This window comes from Ixodes scapularis, unplaced genomic scaffold, assembly GCF_016920785.2.
Source record: "Ixodes scapularis isolate PalLabHiFi unplaced genomic scaffold, ASM1692078v2 PGA_scaffold0__279_contigs__length_252992795, whole genome shotgun sequence".
NCBI classification, from domain to species: Eukaryota; Metazoa; Arthropoda; class Arachnida; order Ixodida; family Ixodidae; genus Ixodes; species Ixodes scapularis.
In genome coordinates, this window is record NW_024609835.1 from 34,190,602 (window position 1) to 34,214,557 (window position 23,956).

At 45.4% G+C, this 23,956-nt stretch overlaps 1 protein-coding gene and 2 non-coding genes across 3 annotated transcripts in view; all 3 read right to left on the minus strand.

The window, feature by feature from the left end:
- LOC8037704 (proclotting enzyme-like) overlaps positions 1-23,956 on the minus strand; it is a 101,917-nt gene that overhangs the window by 73,401 nt on the left and 4,560 nt on the right. The window contains exons 2-8 of the mRNA XM_042292102.1: positions 16,301-16,485; positions 14,407-14,739; positions 14,265-14,328; positions 9,908-9,981; positions 8,669-8,784; positions 6,467-6,753; positions 4,360-4,499 (exon numbers count right to left, since the gene is read on the minus strand). Coding sequence (XP_042148036.1) covers positions 4,360-4,499; positions 6,467-6,753; positions 8,669-8,784; positions 9,908-9,981; positions 14,265-14,328; positions 14,407-14,739; positions 16,301-16,485 — 1,199 coding nt within the window. The remainder of the gene's footprint in view (positions 1-4,359; positions 4,500-6,466; positions 6,754-8,668; positions 8,785-9,907; positions 9,982-14,264; positions 14,329-14,406; positions 14,740-16,300; positions 16,486-23,956) is intronic.
- Trnav-cac lies at positions 2,179-2,251 on the minus strand. The gene has a single exon. It is a non-coding gene; the product is annotated as a tRNA-Val (tRNA).
- Trnav-cac lies at positions 2,508-2,580 on the minus strand. The gene has a single exon. It is a non-coding gene; the product is annotated as a tRNA-Val (tRNA).

The window sequence follows — 23,956 nt, forward strand, 5'->3', positions numbered from 1 at the left end:
TGGTAATCAGCTTTAAACAAAAAGGCTCCGAGTACATCGCAAACAGCAAGAGAGGCAGTGGACAAAGTTTAATTGAGAGCAAAATATAAAAGAAAAAAACTCGTAACTCCCAACCTATACCACCAAATGGCATAACAGGTTTAAACCAATCAAAATAAAGGAATAGGGGCAGTGGACAGACAGCCTTGCCTTCGAGATGAAAGGACGTGTGCGCATAAACGCGTAAAAGTGGCGTGATCCTCTGTTGTTTTGTGAGACCGATGGCCACCGCTCCTCTCGCTGTCTATGCCCTCCCCTCCCGTCGCCTCCAGGAATATTGGTATGAAAATGAGACCCGATGAACGAGCGTCATTCCGTAACCGCCACTTTTTCTCTTGAAGAGGACTTTGTTATTACCCCCCGACCGAACATCTTCTCGCCTCACCAACGTCTGCACCATCAAACGCAATTCTGGCTGTTCTAACGATTTCAATCGGTCATCTATTCCTCAAGCCGTCAGCGACTGGAACAGTTTTCACCATCTTCACCATCTTGGACCCTGCTGATTTCTTCTCCGCAGTAAAACTACACCTTTCTTGTCATTATCTTCAATTATGTATAATTTCTTTGAGTTCCCCCATTGTATCATGCTTGTGTTTTGGCCTTTATATTGTTCAAATTCTGATTACCCCCCCCCCCCCTTTTATGTAATGCCCTTAGCGGGCCCTTAAGGTGGAATGAATGAACGAATGAATGAATGAATAAATCAGTGAAGGAATGAATAGGTCTGTTCTCAAAAAGGAGGGCGGCAACATAAGCTTACAATGCGCCTCCGTCAAAACCTGATACGAAGCGTCAGCTGCCTCCCTCCTAAGCACCTTGTGGAATTTGGCACTGAGTCCGTCCAGGCCGGGCGTTTTGCCAGCGGTTAGCACATCAATGGCCTTTTCAATCTCGCAAACTGTATTCGGCGTTTCTAATCTTTCGCGAACGTCATCTTGCTGATTGGGCATCAAGGACACAAATTTACCATCAAAGCTGTCGTCAGCAGGAGCGCTACGCGTGGAGATTACAGGAATGCTGAACCAATGCCCTCTCAGTTAGGCTTTAATCGCAAGTTATCGTGTTATTATATCGTATTTCCTTAATCTCGTTTAGCTGCGCATGCCTTTTCTCATTACTAAGCGCCCGTTTCGTCTGCTTTTCGAATAAAAACAACCTCCACATCCGCACAACTAAGCCCCGCTGAAGCGCAATTATAAACCATATCCGAAAAGTCCGAAGCACCAAGAAGCATTCTGGGTTTGTATTTACACGTGCTGCATCTGCTGATATCTGCGGCCGGACAAGGTATCCAAAATAAAAGTTCTCGCGTGTGTGTGTAATGTGTGCGTGTGTGTGCGCCCGCACGCACGCACGCAAGCAAATAAAAAAAAATAAAAAAAGCCCTTAGGAAATTATTGTTGTGAGGTAATGAATAGGGACTTTCGGCATTTTGATTTCGGTGTTCTGGTTTTCCTGCGATTTTGTTTTTATGGCGTTTTAAGTTTTCGATCTTCTAATTTTCGGTCTTCTGAAAATTTATCATTTTAATTTTTGACATTTTGAATGCCACACACATGAATGGATGACTGGTCCAACGAGCACGTAGCTCTCACCGTACTGTCTGCTCAGGGATGGGCTCTCACCGTACTGTCTGCTCAAGGACCTTCCCCCGAAAGTACTCATGAGCTTGTCAGAAAAGAACCCAAAAAAACGATGCACAAAAATAATAAATAAATAAATAAATATTGAGCTTGCGTGCTGGCCGGGTCAAGCTTCAACGCTTAGCATGGGAGAGGGACGTAAAATAGCGAGAGAGAAATGGGAGGAGGAAAATAACGAAAAGAGAGAAAATCTTCTGCCTGGCAGAAGATATTTCCGCGTCTCGACTTTTCAAGCAATAGGTCCTGTATCGAGGGCCATTTCAACCAGGCAGAATGACTTGGTGATCTCCGTTCTCGTTAGCCCTGATACCGCGGCCCCGGCGTGGGCCGCTGACACCGCTCCTTCGGAGCCAGACATTGCACGTCCGTACGCTTCGGCGGCCGAAAGTCGCACCACGAAAAACCATAAGAATTGTCAATAAAAAAAAATGTTCCTGAGTTTGTGTTAACAGGTGGCAACAGTTGCCAACAAATAAAATTTGAGCAAAAATTTTGTTTCCGCCCGGGATCGAACCGGGGACCTTGCGCGTGTGAGGCGCACGTGATAACCGCTACACCACGGAAACGGATGATAGTTGCCTATTTAAACAAGTCACTTCTGTATGTAGGTGCCAACAAGTCAGCGTTCAGCAAAAAACTTGTTCCCGCCTGGGATCGAACCGGGAACCACGTGATTACCACTACACCTTTTTTTTTTTTTTTTCGTGATAACCACTACACCACGGAAACGAATGATAAGTGACTATTTAAACAATTTAAGCAATTAAACAACATCCAGTATGTAGCACTATGTGGCAACAAGTCAGCGTTCAGCAAAAAACTTGTTCCCACCCGGAATCGAACCGGAGACCTTGCGCGTGTGAGGCGCACGTGATAACCACTACACCACGGAAACGGATGCTAAATGACTATTTAAATAATCTGCTTCAGTATCTATCACTAGGTGCCAACAAGCCAGCGTTCAGCAAGAAAGCTTCTCCCCGCCCGGGATCGAACCGGGTGCCGCCTTGCGCGTGGGAGGCGCATGTGAGAATCGCTACACCATGGAAACAGGTGGAAACGGTGATAGCTTTCTATCAGTTTGCTTTATTTCGCACATCTGCAGCAGAAGCATCTATTAACCCTTTCCGTGGATCACGGAGCATATGCCATCTGTGTGGCATTAAATAATCAGTCACTTGTGTTGCGCGGGATCAATATCTTTGAGAAAAAATATCGCTCCCGCGCTTCCAATACAAAAGTCTTTTGTATTGGATTCGATAAGCCATGACCTGTGCTAGGTAGACCTGCCGTGACCCACTAGGGACTCACGACGCACCATATGAAAACGAGCGACATCCAGTGCGGCGTGGGTCGCAAGCGCCCCACGCGATTTACCTCCTCAAACAGGAATCCCAAACATGAGGTGTGCGGGTCGCATGCGGCCCGCGACTCTCTGGGTGCGGCTCTCAGGTATCCCGCGGCTGCAAGGTCCCGCTCCTATGCTTCGAGAACCGCGTGCGCCATAAATATTGACATCTTGTCGTCCATTCAATTCAATTGGAAACGTAGCTCCACTCTTATGGTTTTTTATCATATCTAGCACCAATTTGTTTTCTTATGGATCAAGGATCATTTGTCTAAAATGCCGTTTCTAGTTCGTTGGTTTCTAGCTCTATAGAAAAATTCAAGCGTGTTAGCGGAATGGGGCTATTTCAAATCTTGTAATCACACTAGGTACAAACCCAAAGTATAGTTGTATGACAAAATCAGTACTAGAGACGTCACTATCAAAACGACGATTTTACAAAAAGCAAATAGCACGAAAAGCCGGGGTCAAAGTGCTCATGCATCATACAAAGGACAGTATGCAAACACGAGTCACCGCAATATCTTTGGTTCGAATGCCGCGTGCCAAGTTTCTCCTTGACCTCATATTGCCATGCGGCACTCGAAGCACGGATCTCGACGTGACTCGCGCTCGAATCTGCATGCAACTTGTCTGTTGTATTATGTATAAGCAGTGTGACCCCGGCTTTAGGATATCTCCGAGTGTCGCTGAGACTCGCTGCTTTGAAACATGGAACACCTTCCGCCGCCCTACGATGACTCTCAAAACTTCGGGGGTGGCGTATCTGACCCCCAACACCTATATGAGTTTGAGACCCCTGCTCTAAAGGATGCATGAATGCACCCAGACGGTGCTGCCCTCGTAAATGGAAAATCACCGTTAGTAAGATGGTTGTTCATATGGGTGTCAATATTTTAATTGCGAGTGGAAGTGGCGTATTTCCTTTAAGCACACCCCGCAATAAGTCCGAGACAACATGCGGGGAAAAGCGGGCCCACGCGCTCGAGAAAGCCGACGGACCTGCACGGAACGTCCGAAGAGGGTGCACGGATTGCTGGGCATCGATCAGTGAAAGCACCAACCCAAATGAAGCCAGAGTGGTGGTGCGGGGTCAACGCCCTACTACTATCGCGCACCGACCTAAACGCATGCAAAGGCATGTTGTAGTGAGTTGTACTGCTCTCGGATACCACTGTCCGCTGGGCGCGCCTCCAGCGATGAACTCGGGAAACCCAGCTGAATCTTTGTTTCTCTGCATCTCCTGTTGGAACGGCAGGCCGTATACACACAGATTTTTTGGGGAGAGTCTGGCTACGGGAACAATCCAGGGACATCGACACACACCTGGCAGGCGTCCTTGCCTCCTTCGACGTAACCGGCGCAGAGGAAGCCCTGTGTGATGGGCTGAACGTATCTCCTGTCGCAGTCCTCGTTCCTCCAGATTGGGAAGGACACTTGCTGCAGTGTTCCGCTGTTGGAACCACCTGCGCAAAAGAGGCCATACAATTTTTGAGGTGTTGCATCCTTCCAGTGCAATAATTAAACTTCCATGCAAAAAAAGAATTTAAAAAAAAACATGTACAAAGGTGCTCCCTCGCATCTTACAAAAAAAATATATATATATATAAAGTGAGCGTGTCGCGGCTATGCAAATTATTCTTCGCAGAAAGCTACTGCCACACTGCACAGACAGTGTGAATCTTAAATATCAGCGGCCATTGAATCCACTTTGGAATACATTTTAGCGCTCAAAAAACAGGGACAAAGAGGCGAGAAACAGACAGCACAGTGCGCTACTAACAACTGATTTTATTACGTGAAACGACACTTTTATACCATCTGAGTTTCTGATTTTGCTCCATCACTAGCCAACCCGGTGCCAGGCCGCGTCATTGAGGAAGCGCTAAAATGTATTCCAAAGTCCAAAACCAACTAGCCCAGCAATCGACTCTATTGAATCCACGTCAGTTTGTACGCCCGTGGATTGTGTAAAGATGTTCTGTCGTTGTTGTTTTGTGTTTTATTATGAATATGTCTCGGCAGTGTTTTTCTGCAGAACATATAGGTTTCGTAGTCACTTTTTTTTTTTCACAGGTTCGCAGGTACACAGAGCGTCACTGTTACCGCGAGATCGCCGGTTTTCTTCATATATATATATATATATATATATATATATATATATATATATATATATATATATATATATATATATATATATATATATATATATATATATATATATATTGTGACGAAGACGACGACGACACTGGGGCAAAGGCGTGCCTGACCATCACGTGCCACGCTCCGCGCGCACCGCCCGGCTTCCATAAAATCCTTTCTATCTCACTGAGTGGACGCGTCATTGTCATTTGCTGCCCGCCGGCCGCACATCTTCGTAACAATATATATATATATATATATATATATAAGTTTAAATTAAATATAGACAGACAGGGGAAAGTGAACACGCACCTAATGTTAGTTGATACTAAAGCGAGTTTTGTCTTTTAAACACATTGTGTGATACCCAAAATCACCTTCTCAAAATAACACTCCTTCCTAAACCCACAAAGCCTTATATATTCTAACTGGAGAATATAAGCGGCATAATCACGCAACTGATATTGTCTAATGTGGAGATAAGCGAGTTTTTGCAAAAATTACAAATAAAAAAAACAATTTGGATTGTTTTAACTCAAGGCTAGTATTGTCGATCCAATAATGTAACTGTAGGAATAATACAGCTTACTCCGGAAAGGAAGTTCTCGGCTAGCTTGATTCAGTAAGCTTGAAGCATGATAGAAAACTACGACACGCTTGGCCTGATCGCCGTGAGATCGTCGCAGCGTAGTCCATTCTCGCACTTCTAGAATCACCGTCAAACTTGTCGTCTTCATCTCAGGAAGTTACTGGGCTCGTAAGATTGCGACTTGCCATGACTCTTCGAACGCGTTCGAAGGTCGAGTGCTAGCGGAAGGCTTTCGTTGTTCGCGTTCGAAAGCGTTAGAACGGTTAGTAGAGACAAAGGCGGTTAGTTTTGCGTCTACCCGATAATCAGTCAGAGCTCGGCTCAAGGGCGTGCTCGCTTGCTCCGATCTCCTCCTCCTCCCTCAGTTTCTACCCGGATAGTCACTGACGAGGTGAGAACAGCAGGACGTCTCTTTCGAATGCCCGGCCTTCAGCACACGCTGGTTGCCTTCCGCCGCGCTTTGGATGTGTGCGTGCGCGCTCGAGGCCCACGAGACGCCCAATCATTATCGAAGGCAGGAAGCCCGCGCTGGAGGCGTTACATCCGGAACTCTTTCCTGCCGTTCCGATCCTGCCAGTGACTACAGTTGTGAGGATAAAAAACACTGACAAGGTGGCGCGATTCGCCGCCCCATTCAGGGTGCTCAGACGTATTCCTCCATCGTTCATTCATGCAGCCAACTGGCACTAGAACGAGGCTTACCGTAGGACAGCGTGCCCCATCCGATGGCCGTGGCCATGACTCCCGAGAGCGGCTCGCGGGCCGTCGCCGTGACCGCCGGCTCAGGCAGGCAGATGGGGCGCACAGCGTCAGTGAAGGACGCGCTCTCCATGAGCCTGACCAGCGCGATGTCGTTGTAGAAGCCGTGCCGGGCAAAGCGCGGGTGCTGCACCGCGCTCTCGACCCTGAAGTCGATGGGCTGCGCCTGGTCCCGGTCGCTGTAGATGTGGTGCTCGCCCAGCCGCACGCTCAGCTGTCCTGGACGGTACCTGCCGTCGCAGGTCGACCCCCGATGCTTCACAGAGGGGCCGCCGCTTCCGGAGGTTCGGGGGACACGCGGGACGCAGCTTGTGCCGCGTGAGACCGTAAAGCCGCAACCACATTGCTCGCGAATATCATACAACAGACGCGGTGTTATATGCAGACACGAGGAAAAAAATATCTGCGTAGACGCCTTAAGCATCTTAGAATCCTGTTTTCCTTATACATGCTTCAAGCATGTCTGCAGACAGTTTTTGTATGACCAATGTGGCCGTCATACAAGGAAAAAACACGTCTTAGACAGTGTCTCTAAAGACGGTCTTTTGTACGAGAAGTGGGACCGCAGCTTAAAGGAAGGTCAATGCGGAGCGCAAGTTCGTCTGCTTCTTGCACGGGAGTTGCGATGATGTCAGAACGCCGAGCTCTTATTGGCTGATGAAAAAAAAAATAGTGGGTAGACCTCGAGGCATCTAGCATTGAGATCTACCCACAGTCTTTTCAATCACAGCCAATCAGAGCTCGCGTTGTTCTGACGTCACAGCAACTTCTGCACAAGAAGCAGTTGACTTGCCTTCCGCATACGTTTGTGTCTTCGAGGACGACAATAAACAGAATAATAGGCACGATTTCGATAATCCTGGTCCCGGCAGAGATTCGTGGGTCAGGCTTGGGCGGGGTCTGGGAAACCGTAGTGCATGACGGACGAATGTGACGTCATGGGCGAGGCGTACAATCGTTTCCCGCAACATTTAGGGGGTAAGACTGTCTGCTAACGAAGCTGGGTAGTATCTTGCTACGCCTGCTCAGATCTGTTTTGCTGACCTAGTCATTTCAACGAAAATACAACTTTACCCCCCCCTCCCCCTAAAAGAAATCTTGTGCACGTTGTTTTCTTTTTTTTTTTTTTTTGTATTTTAAAGATGTCACCGTTGTGGGCTTGGAAAGAGAGGGGGGGGGGGGGGGGGGGTCCCTCGTCCTTTTTACATTTGTAACCGCCTCGACTTGGCATTTTTTATGCACCAGGATTTTTTTTGTTGACTAGGTAATTTAATTATTTGAATATTGCTTAAATCAAGTATGTGCTCATTTGGTGGTGTTGGGAAATCGCCAATATAGGCGCGGCTTAAAAACACTGATATTAAAAAAAAACATAAAAAGGAATCTTACTCAGAGGAAAGATCAAATGCTTCTCAGATGCGTTCCTATAAATGACGATTTTTGCGTGTCCCTCGTTGTAGACATTTTTTTTTTCTAATGTAAAACAGAGGTTGTATTATGTACGAGGCTTGGTGCTGAACAAGTGATCGTTGCAGGAGTTTGTTCAAACCAGTACGAACATTGAAAACAAAATCAGTGAACAATCACTCGATTACAAATATATTCTCTCTTTGGATGTTGAATATCACAGTAAAATTTGCCATATACGGTAATCAGTTTTGTATCCAAAATCACTCAATCGATAGCGTTCCTCGCAACATGATGACACGCACTGGTTCACCAACAGCTCGACTGAATGCAACCTAAAATTTTGCTGCGGTACAAAATTAAAAAAAAAGGTCGCTGTCGCCGAGAATTTAAGAAACGCAGGGTGGGGCGAGTCCCGTGCATCACATTATCGCTCAACAGCCAATCAGATCGCAGCATTAGACAATAAGAACGTCGAAGTACTAATCAGACAGCAAGAACCATGAACCCAATAAAGCACGCCGTGCGTTATTTAACATAATAGTGACTGTAAGCGTTTTTTTTTTTTTTGTTTTTTTTCTTTTGTCACTTACATCTCCAGGATATAATGAAATCCACAGATGACGGGAATCGAGATTTTGAGAATGTTGCTTTTCGCGGCTGATTATTTGAGCCACCAAAAGGTAGGCCTAGAGAACGAGAAAAAAAATGGAGCAATAACGTCGTAGAAACACTCACTTGTACCCGGATGGATGTGACAGGCAGTGAGCGGCGGTGAGGACGTACCGCTCGTTGATGAGCGCCCCACCGCACCAGAACTCCCGACCCCTCCGACCTTCCAGGAAAATGGCGGCCTGCGAATGCATTTCTGTTCTTCTGTCAAACGCGCAAGCTGATCTCAAGAGAACGCCGCAGCCCTCGCCGTGATTACAATATGTAACGCTAGCGAAGTCTTGAGTAGCCGCAAAAAACAGTCCCCGGTTTCTTGCCATATCCCGCAGGTGAACTGTAGCGACAACCTTGACGCTGCACGCAGTTGCATTGTCTCGTTTAAAGGGACCATGAAATAGTACGTTTTGGGCTGGGATAAATTGGGAGTTTACGAATTGCATATCGTTTAGAGCGCCAAAAGAAAACTAGTTCACGAGGGTAGGAAGTCAAAAGCCTGCTCTTCGGTATGTAGATTTTATTATCTACAGGGACCATTTCTTACCTCCTTTCCTTCGAAAGCTCTCCGACTTTTTACTGCGATGCACCCGCGAACCCAGCTCGCGCATTAGACACGAGCACTGTGTGACTCGGACCTGTGCGCATGTAAACAATCGATCCGTCGACAAATATTTGAATTCGCGTTCGTGGCCAATAAGTGCCGTGACGGCACATATCATCTATTGCAAATGACAAGTTCCTTGGTGTGCTTAAAAAAACACCGTGGAAGCTTCGAGTCATCGCATCCGGTGCCCAAGCGCGTCCCGACCACATGATTTCTTATATCGCGTTTGAATTGAAGATTAACGCCACGGATGAAAGACGAAAAATCACTTCATGATCCCTTTAAATACAGCGAACGCGTGTCCCGCTAACTTTAGTGGACGGTGTTCACGTGACACTTTGACACCAAGTGGAAAAATGACCTAACGTGATACTAAGCTCCCGCTAAGGTTAGTGGGAAACTTGTGGTGGTAAAATCATGCAACATTGTGTCGTCAGATTCTAGGGACACTGGGATTCCCCGCTAAATTCAGCGGGGAAATTATTTGTGACGTCATGTCGCATATCACGTGACACTCCGACGTCACAATGTCACGACACTGATTCCCCGCTAAACTTAGCGGGAAAATGTATCCGCTAACTTTAGCGGGCGTCGACGTTCGTACGTGAAACATACATGCGATCCGCTGAGAACCTCGCGAATGACGGCTCACGCCGTAAAAGAGGTCAGGGTGCCCTTTGACCTTCCCCGGTGTCACCGTTTACCATCCAGGGCCACTGGCCAGGAGTTGCCTCGTGACCCCCGACGATTCTGGAGTCCCGGCCCGCGTGTCCGCACCCTGCAACGATGAAAAGTCATTGAACGTTCCTGAAAGACCTCTGAAAATGAAGACACCAGAGGCACTCAAAGTTGATCATTTTAAGAAGTGGAGGCAAGCACCCAGCGTTATCAAGATAGCCGCCAGGCACCAAAGACCTCAAGACACGATGGCTTTTTTAAATTATTTTGAGGCAGTCATTTTACCATTTTTTTAAATTATTTTGAGGCAGTCAGCAATGGTTATGATACAAAAATTAACAAATTTGAGACTCAAGCAAAGCAAACGACGTCAAGCGCCCGTAAATTTCTCTGATGGCAAGTGATATATATCATCGCGCAAAAGGGCCTCTCCCAAGGTGACCAGCCATTCGAATACACCGAACAATGCAAAATAGCGTGGTTCTAATAGAATATCTTGATACCCGTTCGTACCAAATAAAACATCGAATTACACAAAAATGCGACTGAGTTTTGACCACTAAGTACACACAGATATGACGCGAGACCACTGGAAACTGGAGTCTGACACCACCTTGATATGAAACGAAGAAAGGAGGGCTAAGATATTGGATGTGTCACGGCTGTAAAAGTGTTCATTGTACTTTAATTTTCTTATTCAGGTCAGATTCCCCATTTTAAATAAATTTCCGCGTCACTTTTTTCTCACTCAAAACAATTTTAAAGTAAATCAGAACTCACAAAAACGATCTACATTTTTTAATACAATTAACATACTTTTAAAACACACTTCTTGGATTTGCTATTCAAATCTACCGGTGGATGCTCATGACATAGAAATGCACATTGTCTAATAACAAAAGTCACCTTGCCACAGGAAAGCGCAGGCGCTCTGCCAGAGATAAGGTATGCTTGCTCCTGTGTATCACGTCATCAGATTTACAGAGATACTAAGATGCTACTTTTTTTTTTCTTTTTTTTTTTTGCGATGCATTTTTTGTTGTCGCTTTTTGCCATAGTATTACGTGTTTATCGATTAAATACGTAGAAAATCAGACGGAAATAAGAGGACTGTGACCCAGAGACTCTGGGAATTGCCGAAATTAAACGAAGTTGTTTTACTCCCGCCAAGCTTTCAGACTTTTTTTGTTCAGTCGTCGGTGTTTATCGGTTATAAAAAAAAATATTTCTTTTTTATATCATAAATCATGGAAGGAACGAATCGCACCCAACAAGGCTTATTGCTTCGCAGACATTCTGATTTATATGTCGACATTACGCGTGACTAACCAACACCTCCTATACTTCGTTGCACCTTAATTAAAGAAATAGTACAACGAAATTTCGGCGCTTATTTAATATCACGTCGGACACGCCAGTATCTTGTTAAAAAAGACAAAAACAAAAGAATTTTAAAACCAATTAAGTGATTAGCAAACATCATCTGATGGATGTCGCCAAAGCCTCGTTTGTGATGCCCGTCTAAGAACCCTGACAGGCGATAACTGCCTCGCCCAGAACTATACACCTTTTCCGCGTAGTCGTCGCCATCTTGCGTGTTGCAGCGACAGCCGCGCCGTCTGCCGTCTGGCGTCTAGTTGTTGTGCGCCCATTCTGGTATGCGGAAAGCAGCGTTGTTCCTAGCTCCCGCGTTGTCCCCATTGACCCCGCGCATCGTATCTTCATTGTTTTCCCTTTAGTGAGTTCTTAATTTGTTTTTTATTGAAAGTGTGAATTACTCTTGTGTTCTGGCGTGTTTATTCGCCTTCATGGCGCCCGTTGTTGCACCAACAGCGCCGAGAGGTTCGTCGCCAGCGTCGCCGGTAATCGAAATCGGAGGCATGTTCACTTTTCCTGAGGACGTTTACCAGTGTTTACTCTTCGCGTGTTGTTGTTTGTGAAGAATGTCTGCCTTCTGCGAATGACTAACGGAGGGTTTCTATGCGCGAGCGAGGGCGACCCTGGACATAGAAGTATCATCGTTTAATCGTAGAAATACTCACAATGGGAGTTGGCGACGCGGGCCGAACGGTTTATTGTTATGGTGCACCGTCGAGGTACGATCGCTAGTTACCGGGACATCTCTACTTCGTATGACGCCCAGATGCTTCGGAACTATTCAGGAGATGGGGGTGAAAGGGGGGGGGGGGGGGGTAGGACGACGACGTTTTTTTGCCCTCTTTTCGTATTGTTTCTATTAACGTACTTTAACGGGCGTCGCTACCGAGCAACATACAAAATTATAGTGCACAACCTCGTAGGAATGAACGGAATGAAAAGCAAAACATGAGTAGACAATAACAATCATTACACCCAGGGGCTTACATTTGCACCACAAGCTGCAAAATTCGTTCTGCATTTGACTTATCGAGGCCTATTACTGCACTTGTAGATGTCCGTTTCTATACTGCCTATTTGCTTTTTTTATGTGCTGATATTGCATAGCTTCCCCGCTGATATCAGCGGGGAAGCGATGCAAAATGTATACGTTACAGCCGCATTCGCTTTGCGACTTCTTGTGTTCGGTGCACAATTTGTCGCGCGCTATCTTCCGTTTTCGGAAATTGCTGCTGCAGCCAACGACTGCGCAGTGGCAGCCCGATGACCAAATATGCGCGGACATGATGCTTCGACGTATTAACCCACCTTATTACAACTCACTTCGCTGTCAAGTGCTTCAAAACCCATTTAACGCGCACCACTTCAGCATCTTGCCAGCCGGCTAGGCCTGCTCCCGCATACCGGAAGTGTTAGAACCGGAAGAACTATTCCCGCTGTGCGCCGAGTCGCCGAGTCGAGGCTACGCACGTTACGCGCTGGGTCGAGGTTAGACGGAAAAGGTGTATACATGCTTTGAACCTGGCGTCATCCCGACAACTGTACGGCCAGCGAAAAAAGAACAGGAGAGGGAGGAACTCCCCACTCAACCGGACTCTCTTTCGTTTGTCCCAGACGTCGCTATTCTCCCTCTACAAGATTATAGAAAATTAACCCGTCACTCAAAATTCACACAAAAGCAGCTTTGCGGTTAGTTGCGATAGCCCGATCACTGCCGCGCTTCGACCGCTTCGGTGACTCGAGCGGCTAGGGCAACCTGACGACGTCAGCCTCGCCGCAGTTTTGCTCATCCCGAGACAAACTACGTCACGATTGCGCCGGGTGTGACGTGCTCTCCGCTGGCTGCTCTCCATCGCTTGCCAGAGTGGGCCGTTTATAACGAAAAATACAGCCCTTAGGCTCAAAATGCAGTCATCAGGCTCAAAGATTTATGTTTGTCCTTTGTCCCTCTTGTTCCCCTTCCCCAGGGATTATTTTCATCATTCTTGTCCAGCTCGCTTGCACCTTTGCATTTAATTGCATTATAATTACAAGCGATTGTCATTTGCAGATATTCTGGATCATATTCAGCCTATTTCTGAACACGGCGGGTATAATTCAAATTTCGTTGAAGTAGACGCAGCCGACGCTACTAGCTGATGGGACCAATCAGACAGCGTCAAAAGCGAACCATCGTGGTGCTCGTCATCTTTTTGTACATGTTCTATCATCGCTGAAACAATCATAAGCTGAAAAGGCCCTGTGACTTGCGCTTTAGAGGCCGCTTGATTGGTCACAATCGCTCGTAGCATCGGCTGCTTCTAGGCTTAAGCTGAAACGAAGAATAGATCACAAAAACATATTGCTGAACAACGCGCCGCACTGATTGGTCCCGAACGCCGCATCCGCGTTCGGCTCAGACTCGGGCCAATCAGTGAGATCACGAGTCCCAGCCTAACACTGACTACGTGCTCGTCTGCAACCTGCGCCTCTAGTCAACCTCCAGCAGGTGGCCTATAGGGTTTAAAGAAAAGTTTATTGACACTGTAAACTGCAAGACGTAAATCACACCGGTATACAATAGGAACATGTACGCTACAAAGATCCAGGGGCGGAGGTAACGAAAAAACATAACTTAGCGAACCAAATAGGAGGTATCCACTGGACGTCATATTTGAGGGCGATGTTTAGAGCGCATGCTCAGAACGAGCTCACATTAACAGCCTGCTAAGACCGGCAATCTTGATGGTGCTAAATTCGCGCTCCAAAAGGACTGCGGAAGCTCGCCGTCAGCACGCGCTCAGCAGCAGAGCACACGGACAAGGCCGCCAGTGAATACCCCCTATACTTGGCGACAACTTTTCTTGGCAATGCAGTGGAGTGTGCAGGTCCCATTTTGAGTGCTGGATAAGGCTGTGCGCGGGCTCTCCTCAACTTCCACTGCATTTCCAAGAAAAGTGGTCGCCGAGTATAGAAAATGGCGGCCCTTCAAAATGGATCTCCGAACAGACCGAAGCGCTCTCTTACGTCTGGTGGGGGCTGGTGGTGGCAGCAGGGGCGTCGGCCGGGAGACCACAGGCGGCGGAGGTGGCTGTGGCGGCCGCAGCGGTGGACGAAAGACGGCTGGGTGGGGCGGCCTCGGAGGCCGCGGCCTGTGCATATTACTCACGACTATCGTCGGGCTGGACGCCACCGCCACCGGCTTCCTCGTCGGCCTGTTCACCGCCACGACGATTGTCGAAGGTGGCTTGCTCAGCGGCTTCTTCGTCGTGTCGTAAGGCTTCCGGGTGGTGTGCAACGCGTACGGCTTGTTGTAAGGCTTCACCGATGTCGTGGACGGTGTCGAGCTCGTGACGTTTGTGCCCTCCACTACTGCGACGGTGATGAAGTTGGATTCCGTGTAGCCTTCCTCCAAAGCTGCCGGGGTCGCCGTCGTGGGTTCTTCGGAAAGGTTGGCAACGGAAGTTGTCGATGTTGTTGTCGACGACGTCGTTGTGGGATACTGTTATAGGGTGGTAATAGTACAAGTATTACTTTTTTATTTTAATTAAACATATATGTAGTTTCAGATGTGGACTTTTTGCCATTAGGCACGTTAGATTTATCTGTACCTCTTGCACCGGTGCAGAAAATTGTAGGGCACTTTACTTCCGGTTTGTGTATTGAGGTACGACCGGAAGTATACTCCGCCCCATACTTTTCTGCACAGGTGCAGGAGGTGCAGGTAAATCGGACGAACCTACTGACGTTATCAGTTCAGTGCGTGTGCTTTGGGCACATTGCTTGCTTGTCTAAAAGGGGCACTCAAGGTGATTTTGAAATCGTCTGTTTACCGTCATAACTCCATCTATGGGCTCTAAGCATCCTAAGAAACCCGAAATTACATTTAGGGCGGCCGATTTCCCTTTTAAAAATCCAAACAAAGATCGTGCCTGCCCCCTTTCTCTGCCACGGCGCAGAACACCGGACGGGAAGGTATACCTTGGTATACCTTGATGCTACAATTGATGTCTTCACCCTGAAGCAGACGCACATCAAGGCATGCCCAATCTCTGTGTAAAGCAGCTTTTACTGTTCATGTCGAACTGGCAGTTTAAATCATTACCTGCTTTTATTGTCATAAATGGGTCTTTTATATACTATAAACTTTATTCTAGAAGCTCAATAAGTCTAATTTCAAGCTTTTACTATGTAACTATGTAAAAAAAGTTCATATGAAGCAAATTTAACCTTTAAATGGGCACTCAACTACAGGAGTCTACAGGGTGTCACGAAAGAAAATTTACACGGTCTTTTTTACCGCAAAAATAAACTAGACATCGTCGAACGCTCATTCTCCGCCCAATGGTAGAGCTAGAGGTCACAACCAGATGCCAAAGTTTCAGCCCGATCCGATAACTTAATCAAAAATTATAAGTGATTTTCTGACAATTTCAATGGGAAAATGGCGGCTGACGGAGTTTTCAAGCACATGGGGCTCTATGGCACGAGAAACGGAAAACGGGCAAATATATACATATATATATTTGCCCGTTTTCCGTTTCTCGTGCCATAGAGCCCCATGTGCTTGAAAACTCCGTCAGCCGCCATTTTCCCATTGAAATTGTATAAAATATATATATATATATATATATATATATATATATAACGCGAAATACGAGCCTGACACACAAACACCTGTTTGCGTATTGCCCTCGCTTGACCAAGCGCCAAGAGATGCGCTGCTACTTTGTTCTTATCGGATTGGGGGCCGTTACGTTTTGCAAACAAAGTAATGGTTTATATATAGACGACTGCATAGCTGACTGCGTCGCCTACAAAACCAAGAGTATATACGTTCGCTTGCACACAAATGAAATTGCAAAAATGTAGATGAACAATGTAGTAAATGAAAGAAAGCTGCGTCTGCAGGCGCTGGCCTAGACAGGTCAACTCTATAGACTGGCTTCCCAGGGAAACAGCAGTCATTAGGAGTCGTTTGAGACCAGTCGGAACGAACTTTCCTTTCTTTGATCGCTGCGTGCCTATAACATATGTGTATAAAATGGCGCTGGCGCACTAACCCTGCCTGCACAGCAGACGCCCGGAAAGAGTAGGTTCTGGAAGCAGATGGACTGCCTGAGTCGAGTGAAGTCCAGCAGAACGTAGATGCACCGTGTGATGTCGCCGCAAGTGCCCAACAGTCCCTCCGGCGTCCGACAACGGTTCAAGTCGTACAGCTGCGACAGCATCTGGAAAAAGCTCGTTCCTGAAAAAACAAAAAAACAAAAAAAAAAACATAATGCGTGGTTTGAGTCCGGTCCGTATAGGGGGTTGCACGCTTTGTATACATCTTATGTATACTATAGTGTAGGTAACAATGTGAAAGTGAACAAACTTCCTCGCTTTTTTAACGTATCGACAAATTTGGGACATGTTAGGGTCCCGATGATGGCTAGAACGGAAGGTTTATACTTCGTCTCATCCTACGATGGACTAAAGGCCAAAGCCACGGGCCGCAAGGTCCAATCACGTTGCAAGCTAAAATATGACACGCTTAGCATTGGTTAGGGGTGGGCGAATGATCCTCCGAGTCCAAAAGCGCTGCATCATTTTTATAGCTTCGACAGTGCAAAGTATGACATAGCTTTCTTTGCAATGTAAAATTGTTGAGTCACTCAGCCGTCCGCCCCTCCCCATTAGTGATTCGAGACGCGGTTGCCGATACGCGCATCGTAGGGAAATACCACGCAACTTGTAAGTGGCTCGTGATTGGATCTGGCGGTCCGTATACCTTCTGCCTTTAGTCCATCGTAGGGTGGGACTAAGTATAGATTCCATACTACATACTGTTTGACAAGTTAAGGTTTATCGAAGGTTGTGGGAGCCGTGAAGCTGAAAAGAAGAAAGACCAACTGTTCTTTTTAATACAGTGGCCGATAGGACCGTCGTTGTGGCTGAAAGGGTGGCATGGCCCCGTCAGGCGTTAAGTCTGCCTAGCCATGTCACCCAAGGCACTGCTGTAAATTTTGTCTCGAATAAATGCAATCAAACAAGCGAAGACTTTTTCCACGACTAACGTCAAGAGTCCATCATGATCATTGCTTCCCGCGACTAAATCAGGCACAAACAAACCCAAGCTGGTAATATTGCATACGCGGATATCTAAGGGGAAAATAAACAAAAAGACAGCTCATTTATGAAAGAAGCACTCATATTTCCAATTCTTTTCGTATTTTTTTACGGTCGACGTAAGGACCTGAGCATTATGCATGAATATATGTGCGGAGAGACATACTGTCATATAATCATGGTTCCATGTTTTCGGATAAATGCTAGAAACAGCGCACGCATCATTGAGACATTTCCATTTCAGAAGAAGGAATATGTTTTCTTTTGTTACAGATCAAAGTTCTAAAATCGGGGGGAGGGGGGGGGGGGGGGGGGGGGGGCTGTAACATACTAAACGCATTCTTAAAACGATACGCCGAGTGGGTTTCGCAATATTTAAAGCTAATATTTCGACGCTCAATATCACAAATTATTATTACTGCTCCATACCAATTATAAACCCATCTTTTAACAAGCACTTGTTGTAAAATAATGGAGCATGTGGTATAAGAACGATTACATTACTATTTGGAAAGCAATAATCGTTTCGACATCAACCAACATGGCTTTCGACGCAGGCTTTTTGCAGTTACCCAGCTGAGTGAACGCATTTACGACTTTTCCAAATGTACCTATTAGGGGGAGGGGGGGGGGGACAAACCTGTGCAATGCTTCTATATTTGTTAAAAGCCTTTTATCGAGCTAGAAACAATAATCTTATTAATTAAATGAAGATGATTGGGTCAGTTTATAATAGGTTAATTGAATAACAGCTTATCTGCCCGGAGGAACACAATTTGTTGAAAAAAATAGCAACGCTTCTAGTATTTTGTCAGTATCATCGGGCGTGCTGCAGGGCTCCGTTTAAGGCCCGGCATTTTTTTTTTTTTTTTTTTTTATTATACATAACTGACATAGCAGAAAGCATTGACGATTCCATCGCAGTGCGGCTATTTGCGGATGACTGTCTCATCTAGAGTAATGTAAAAGCTCGGGAGGATCAAACTAACATAGAAAGCATACTTCACCAAATCGGGTTGTGGTGCCAAAAATGGGGAATGACAATTAGTACTGAAAGAAAAACGTACTGCTTCAGTTTACAAATCAGAAAACTAAGTTACCTTATGTATACACAGTGAACGGATTCCCATTGAAAGAAGTGGCTTGTCACAAATACCGAGGCTAAACAATTGAAAATAATCTTGAAAGAGGAAGACACGTCGACAACATCTGCTGTTCTGCAAAACGTACACTAGGGTATCCTAAACGAAATTTCAAATATCCAACCACGAGTGCTAAGTTAATGGTTTATAAAACTGTCGTGCGACCGGTACTATAGTCGGTTGCAAGCTAAGAAAAAACCGGAAATGCCTGTCAGAGGAAAATGTAATCCTACGCCGAGAAACGCCAGCCAATCGTTTTCATGACGTCACGATTCCGTGGACCAATCGCAATCCTTTTGAAAAAAAAAAGAAGCTCAACATGGCTGCTGGCCTTAGCAACGCGACGCTAGTTTCTCGTGACAATAGGGAGTTTTCGTAGATCGTTTTCGCCGTCCCGCAAGGCCCTCCGCAACCCGCTACGATAGCGGGAACTCCACGGTCAAGGCTATCGGCGCGCAGGCGCAGTAGCAACTTCTTCGTTGCGGAACGCTTAGCGGAAGGGGAAGCGCGGTCTACGAAAACTCCCTAATTACTCTGACTTTTTGCACCGTGCTTTACGTGCCCGAGGTTACGCCACGAGATCTTAACGGTATCGGCTTGCGTTTGCAGCAGGTTTTGCGCGACAACGTGAGAATCCAGCGACGATATCGCCAACGAAAATTTCGAAGCGGGCGCGAGGCTTAGCACCGCTTTCCCTCTATCGAAGGCGCTGGAAGACGGTATGTTAGACAATATCTTGGACAGAAAATGAATTGGGAAGACGGTACATTGGACATTACTTTCTTTCTTTACTAAACAGCTATTTCGTTGACAAAAACGTATTCTAACTTATTTAAATGTCCTGAATGAATTAAATAAATATTGTAGTAGATTAAGACACTTTTCCTGGAGGAAGAAAAAGCAACGTTGCTAGCGAACTACTTTCTCGACGGCGGAGGCACTTCAGATAGGCGCAATGCGCTTGTGGGTGGAGCTAAAAGATTGTTCTCAGGTTGCATCCGACTATAGAATATGCAAACGTGATATGTGTCCCTCATGAGAAAAACCACATCGAGAAGCTAGAAAATGCTCAAAAATTTGCATATCGCTATATTCTCTCCTGGTACAAACGAACTGACTCTGTTCGTGATATGCTAAAACAAATTGATTTTATATCTCTTTCTGATAGGCGTAGGAACATTAGAGTTAAGTACATTTTTATGTTGTATCATGGTCTATTTGACATAGAATACACAAAATACCTGAAGCTTCGAATAATTCGTGCATTGATAAAATGTCACTGCAAAACGTTAGAACCCCTGTAGAAAGAACGTGTTTCATTGTTCATTTTCCAAAACAATAAATGAATGGAACCTTCTTCCCCAAGAAATTATAAATTCGGCTACTCTTGTAGATTTTCTTCACTATCTAGAGCGTTTTTATAAGTAAGTTCCCGTGATTTCCATGCAATGCGTGAAACTTGTAAAATTTTTTTTTTTTTCTTTTTTTTTTAAGTGAGAACTGTGACTTTAAAGTACATGTACCGGTGGGATAGAGCAATCGTGGAATGGCAGGTGTTAAACAAGTGCAAATGTCCGTCCTTCCGTGATATTTGAATGGAAATGACGCATGGTTTGTGTTGTTGTTGATTGCTGCTGCTCTTGATTGCTGCTGTTTATATTTAGATTGTTATCCCTGTCGAGATTCCTCTTCCTGTAATGACCCCCTAGAGGGGTTACAGTATCGTTAAATAAAAAAAAATAAAAAACTCGCTGGTCAGATTTTTTTCAATTCGAAATTGTCCGCAAAACTCAGAATTTCAAGGTCAGGAAGGAAAAATAAAAATATAAGAAGGCGGTATTTTAAAATAAATTTAATAAAGGAAGAGGATCAGTTGTCCTGAGGAGTGGCCATTTTAGTTGCCTTTGAAATCTCGGTCTAGTGAACAAAATGGGATTTACCTTTTAGCTCATCAAGGTTTGTTCAGGACAGCGGGTCATAGTACCTCTGGGTCACGACAAAAGCCAGTGTTGAGATTTCCAGTTTGAACCATACTATTTGTGCTTCTAAGAGGAGGTGTGTGTGTATGGGGGGGGGGGGGGGGGGGGTTATAACAGTAAAAATTACGAACCCGTATATGCTTTAATGGAGGAAGAGGGCTGCTGAAGCTTCCATGCTTCCCAGTGACTACGTAGAGGAGTTAAATTATTTCAAAGTATCGGCTGTTATTCAGGCAAAATTTGTTCGCAATATTTGTCGTGATAGTTTGTATTGCGAATGGCAAGATCGTGAATGTTAAATGCAGCTTCAGAAGTATTCAATACAGGTGAGTTCTGATCAGTTTAGAGTTCATCTGCCCACAATTTTTTTTTATCTTTATTTTTTTAATCGGGAACATAATATTATTAAACTCTGAATTTTAAATCATTAGGAATTGAGCAGATGTAAGCTCCGACACACCCCGAAATTTCAGCGAAAAATGGACTCCGAGAATCCCCCTCCGAATTTTAAGAGAAATAAATTCCGAAAAACTGGAATCTACATATAATCCTTCAATGAAGGAATCGTCATTCATCCGCTGCTCACTGAAGCCTGTGATCAGTGACGCTTATGAATAAATAAAAAAAAAATGCTGTGCCCAGTTTATGTTCATGCAAATGGAGTCGCCAGGCTATTTTTCTATATGGGAGGGGGAGGGAAGAGGGGGACTGAGCTGACTGGGGTGTCGAACTTTTTTTTTTTTTTTGGGGGGGGGGGGGGGGGGTACAAAATGCATGAGTGTATTATAGGGTTAGTTAGATTCCCGGTGTTGTGGAAGGAGGGGAGGGGGAGCTGCTGAAGCCCTCCGAGTTCCCCACCCTAGCTACGCTACTGTGTTACCTTGTCTTTCGTATGTAACAAAATATGAACTTCACATTTTTGGTATCGACAAAAAAGCGTCGCTACTTACACACCAAATAGTTTCCTGCAGTTTGTGTTCGAAATAGATACCGGAAAGACTATAGTCTTGCGTCGGGAAAAAGCATTGAAGCTTATTATGTGTTTACGTGTTATACATATTATATAAAGAAACCTTTACAAGTGAACTCGCTAAATTCGACATTGAACAGGGTCTTAGTTGCTTTCTAGTACTATTTATTTGTTCATTCGCGATGACGTACAACATGCCATTCAAACGATGGAGAGACCTGCCAACCAATTTTTGCCTATAAGAAATTCCCGTTCTTTTCGTCCTCTCTTTTTACCGGACACTAAAATTAAATAAACCCAGATTCCACCAGACATCGCAGACACTCGGCCACGCTGTTGACGTGGGGCATAAGAACAAAGGCAAAATTAGCTCACGACGGCAGAAAACATACTTCCGGGAGGGATCACGATATTCCTCTACATCGTCGGCTGCAAGGTATGTTCGCGTGACATTCCGGAAGGAAGAAAATCACGTAGAAAAAGAGCGTGCTGGTAAAGTTACGGTATTTGAGGTCTCCTCCAACACCGCAAGAAAATCTGCTTGGATATATTACCTTTTATAACTGCGAGGTCACGAAAAACTATAAAAGGCAATATATTATTGCAAGGTATGGTCAAACGTTCTGCGCCTGGAGGGCAGTGTATAAAACTGCTTTGGGTGCAAAGTTCAAGTAGAAAAAATGCCAGGAGGAAAGGGAGAACGACAGCTAGTAACAGCGCCCGGCAGTACATCGGCGCTCAATATGCCGCACATTCAAAAAATCTTAAAAAAAAAAAAATGTAGGGGATTCCGAAGTGGAGTAGTCTGAATTGAGTTATGCCCTGCGAACACCGGGCACCTTGCAAATCGAGCTCAGATCGCCAGCCACGGTTCGTTCCAACGTCCGACCGGGGCCCTCCGGTCCGCCCAAGACACGCAGTGCGTGCCAGAGCATCCCACCTTACAGCAGACCCCGCGGCGTGGCTTGCTTGTGAACCGACCGACCTCTCGGTCGGGACCCTGCTAGGGCCTGAGCCTGTGCGGGCTCCTGTCTCAGACCTTCCCAGGGGAGTGCGGAGAACAACAGCGTGTCCCGTGCGTTGCCCCTTATGCAAGCATCACCCCGGAATCCGACACACAAAGCCGCTCCGCCAGTTTATATACCACGCATCTCCTAGCCTCCACTTTCGACGTGAGCGCAGTACTGGATAAGATAGAATGCAAGATAATGGCCATTGGACCGTTATCAGATACCTAACGGCGAACTAAACGTGTACTAGTGTGATCTCCAAAAGCGACGTTCGTCGGGCTACGGTACAGAATTGGGAATGCAAAAAATAGACTACCGCGGGAGGCCCGTCCGCGTGAAGTAACCTCGGAAACTTGGACGGGTTTCAGGCTGGCTATTTCGGTGGCTCTGTCGTAGCTCGATTCGGCGGCATTCGGTGGCGTGGGCGCTCGTGGAAATACACGTGTATAGACTACCGTATTTTCCGACCTCTAGTCCGCAGGCACAAAGTTTGTCTGAATCGAAAGTGCAGTTGAGTTCCCGAGACATGAAAACTGTGTTTTTCGGGCCGGATAAATGAACTATGCCCCGCAGAAAGCTCACACTCTATGAGAACGTAAAGCTAGCTGTTGCGAAATAATGCGAATTTTTGTAAGGGTGACGTTGCCTAGATTAAAAGAAAACTGAGAAAAACAAAATGTCTCACTGAGCCGACGTCCACCAAAGCCCAACCTAATATTGACAAAGAAATAAACGATATTGTGAACTCTCGTGGGATTTATATCAGTGAAAAACATTTATCAGCAAAAAGAAGAATGTTGTTTTCGTTCCTGCTGACAAGTTTGTTTCATTGGAATAGATGGTTCAAACACCCACAATGTTTTTCGTTCTTTTTTTTATTTTTTATTATTCTTTTTTTACGGAGTTAGACTTGGGTGGACGTCGGCTCATAGAAAAAGTCAATTTTTCTCGATTATTTTTTGGTCCAGGTAACGCTATGTTCTCAAACTTTGGCATTTTACCCCAACCACTAGCCTCACATCCTCACGGAGTTTGAGCTTTCAGCCATCCATAGTGTACTTACCCGGGCCTCTTCTCTCAGTCCCGGTATTTTTCATTACATCGTCTGCACCTGGTGCATAGTTGGCACTAGGTGTTTACATTTAGCTACGTCCTACCTCAGATAAAAATGGCAAGTCATTAGTTGCCTGACAAATTACACTCCATGTTTACCAATAAGAATAATAAGTTAATAAAAGAAATTCTTCTTTTAGTTACTATTATTATTCTTATAATTATAATAGTTTGAACAAAAATGAAAATAAGCCTAAGCGCTCTTTACTTCGGAGCCACCGCGACTAGTGTTCCTAAAAACAAAGCATTTGTTTTGTTTTGTCTTTTAATTTAGTAATTCTTAGCAGAATGTTTTGATATAAATTAGTGTAGATAGAAGATAGTGATCCTTTACCACTAAATTTACATGTGAGATTTATTGAACAATTCGTGCAATCACAGATAACAACGCGGT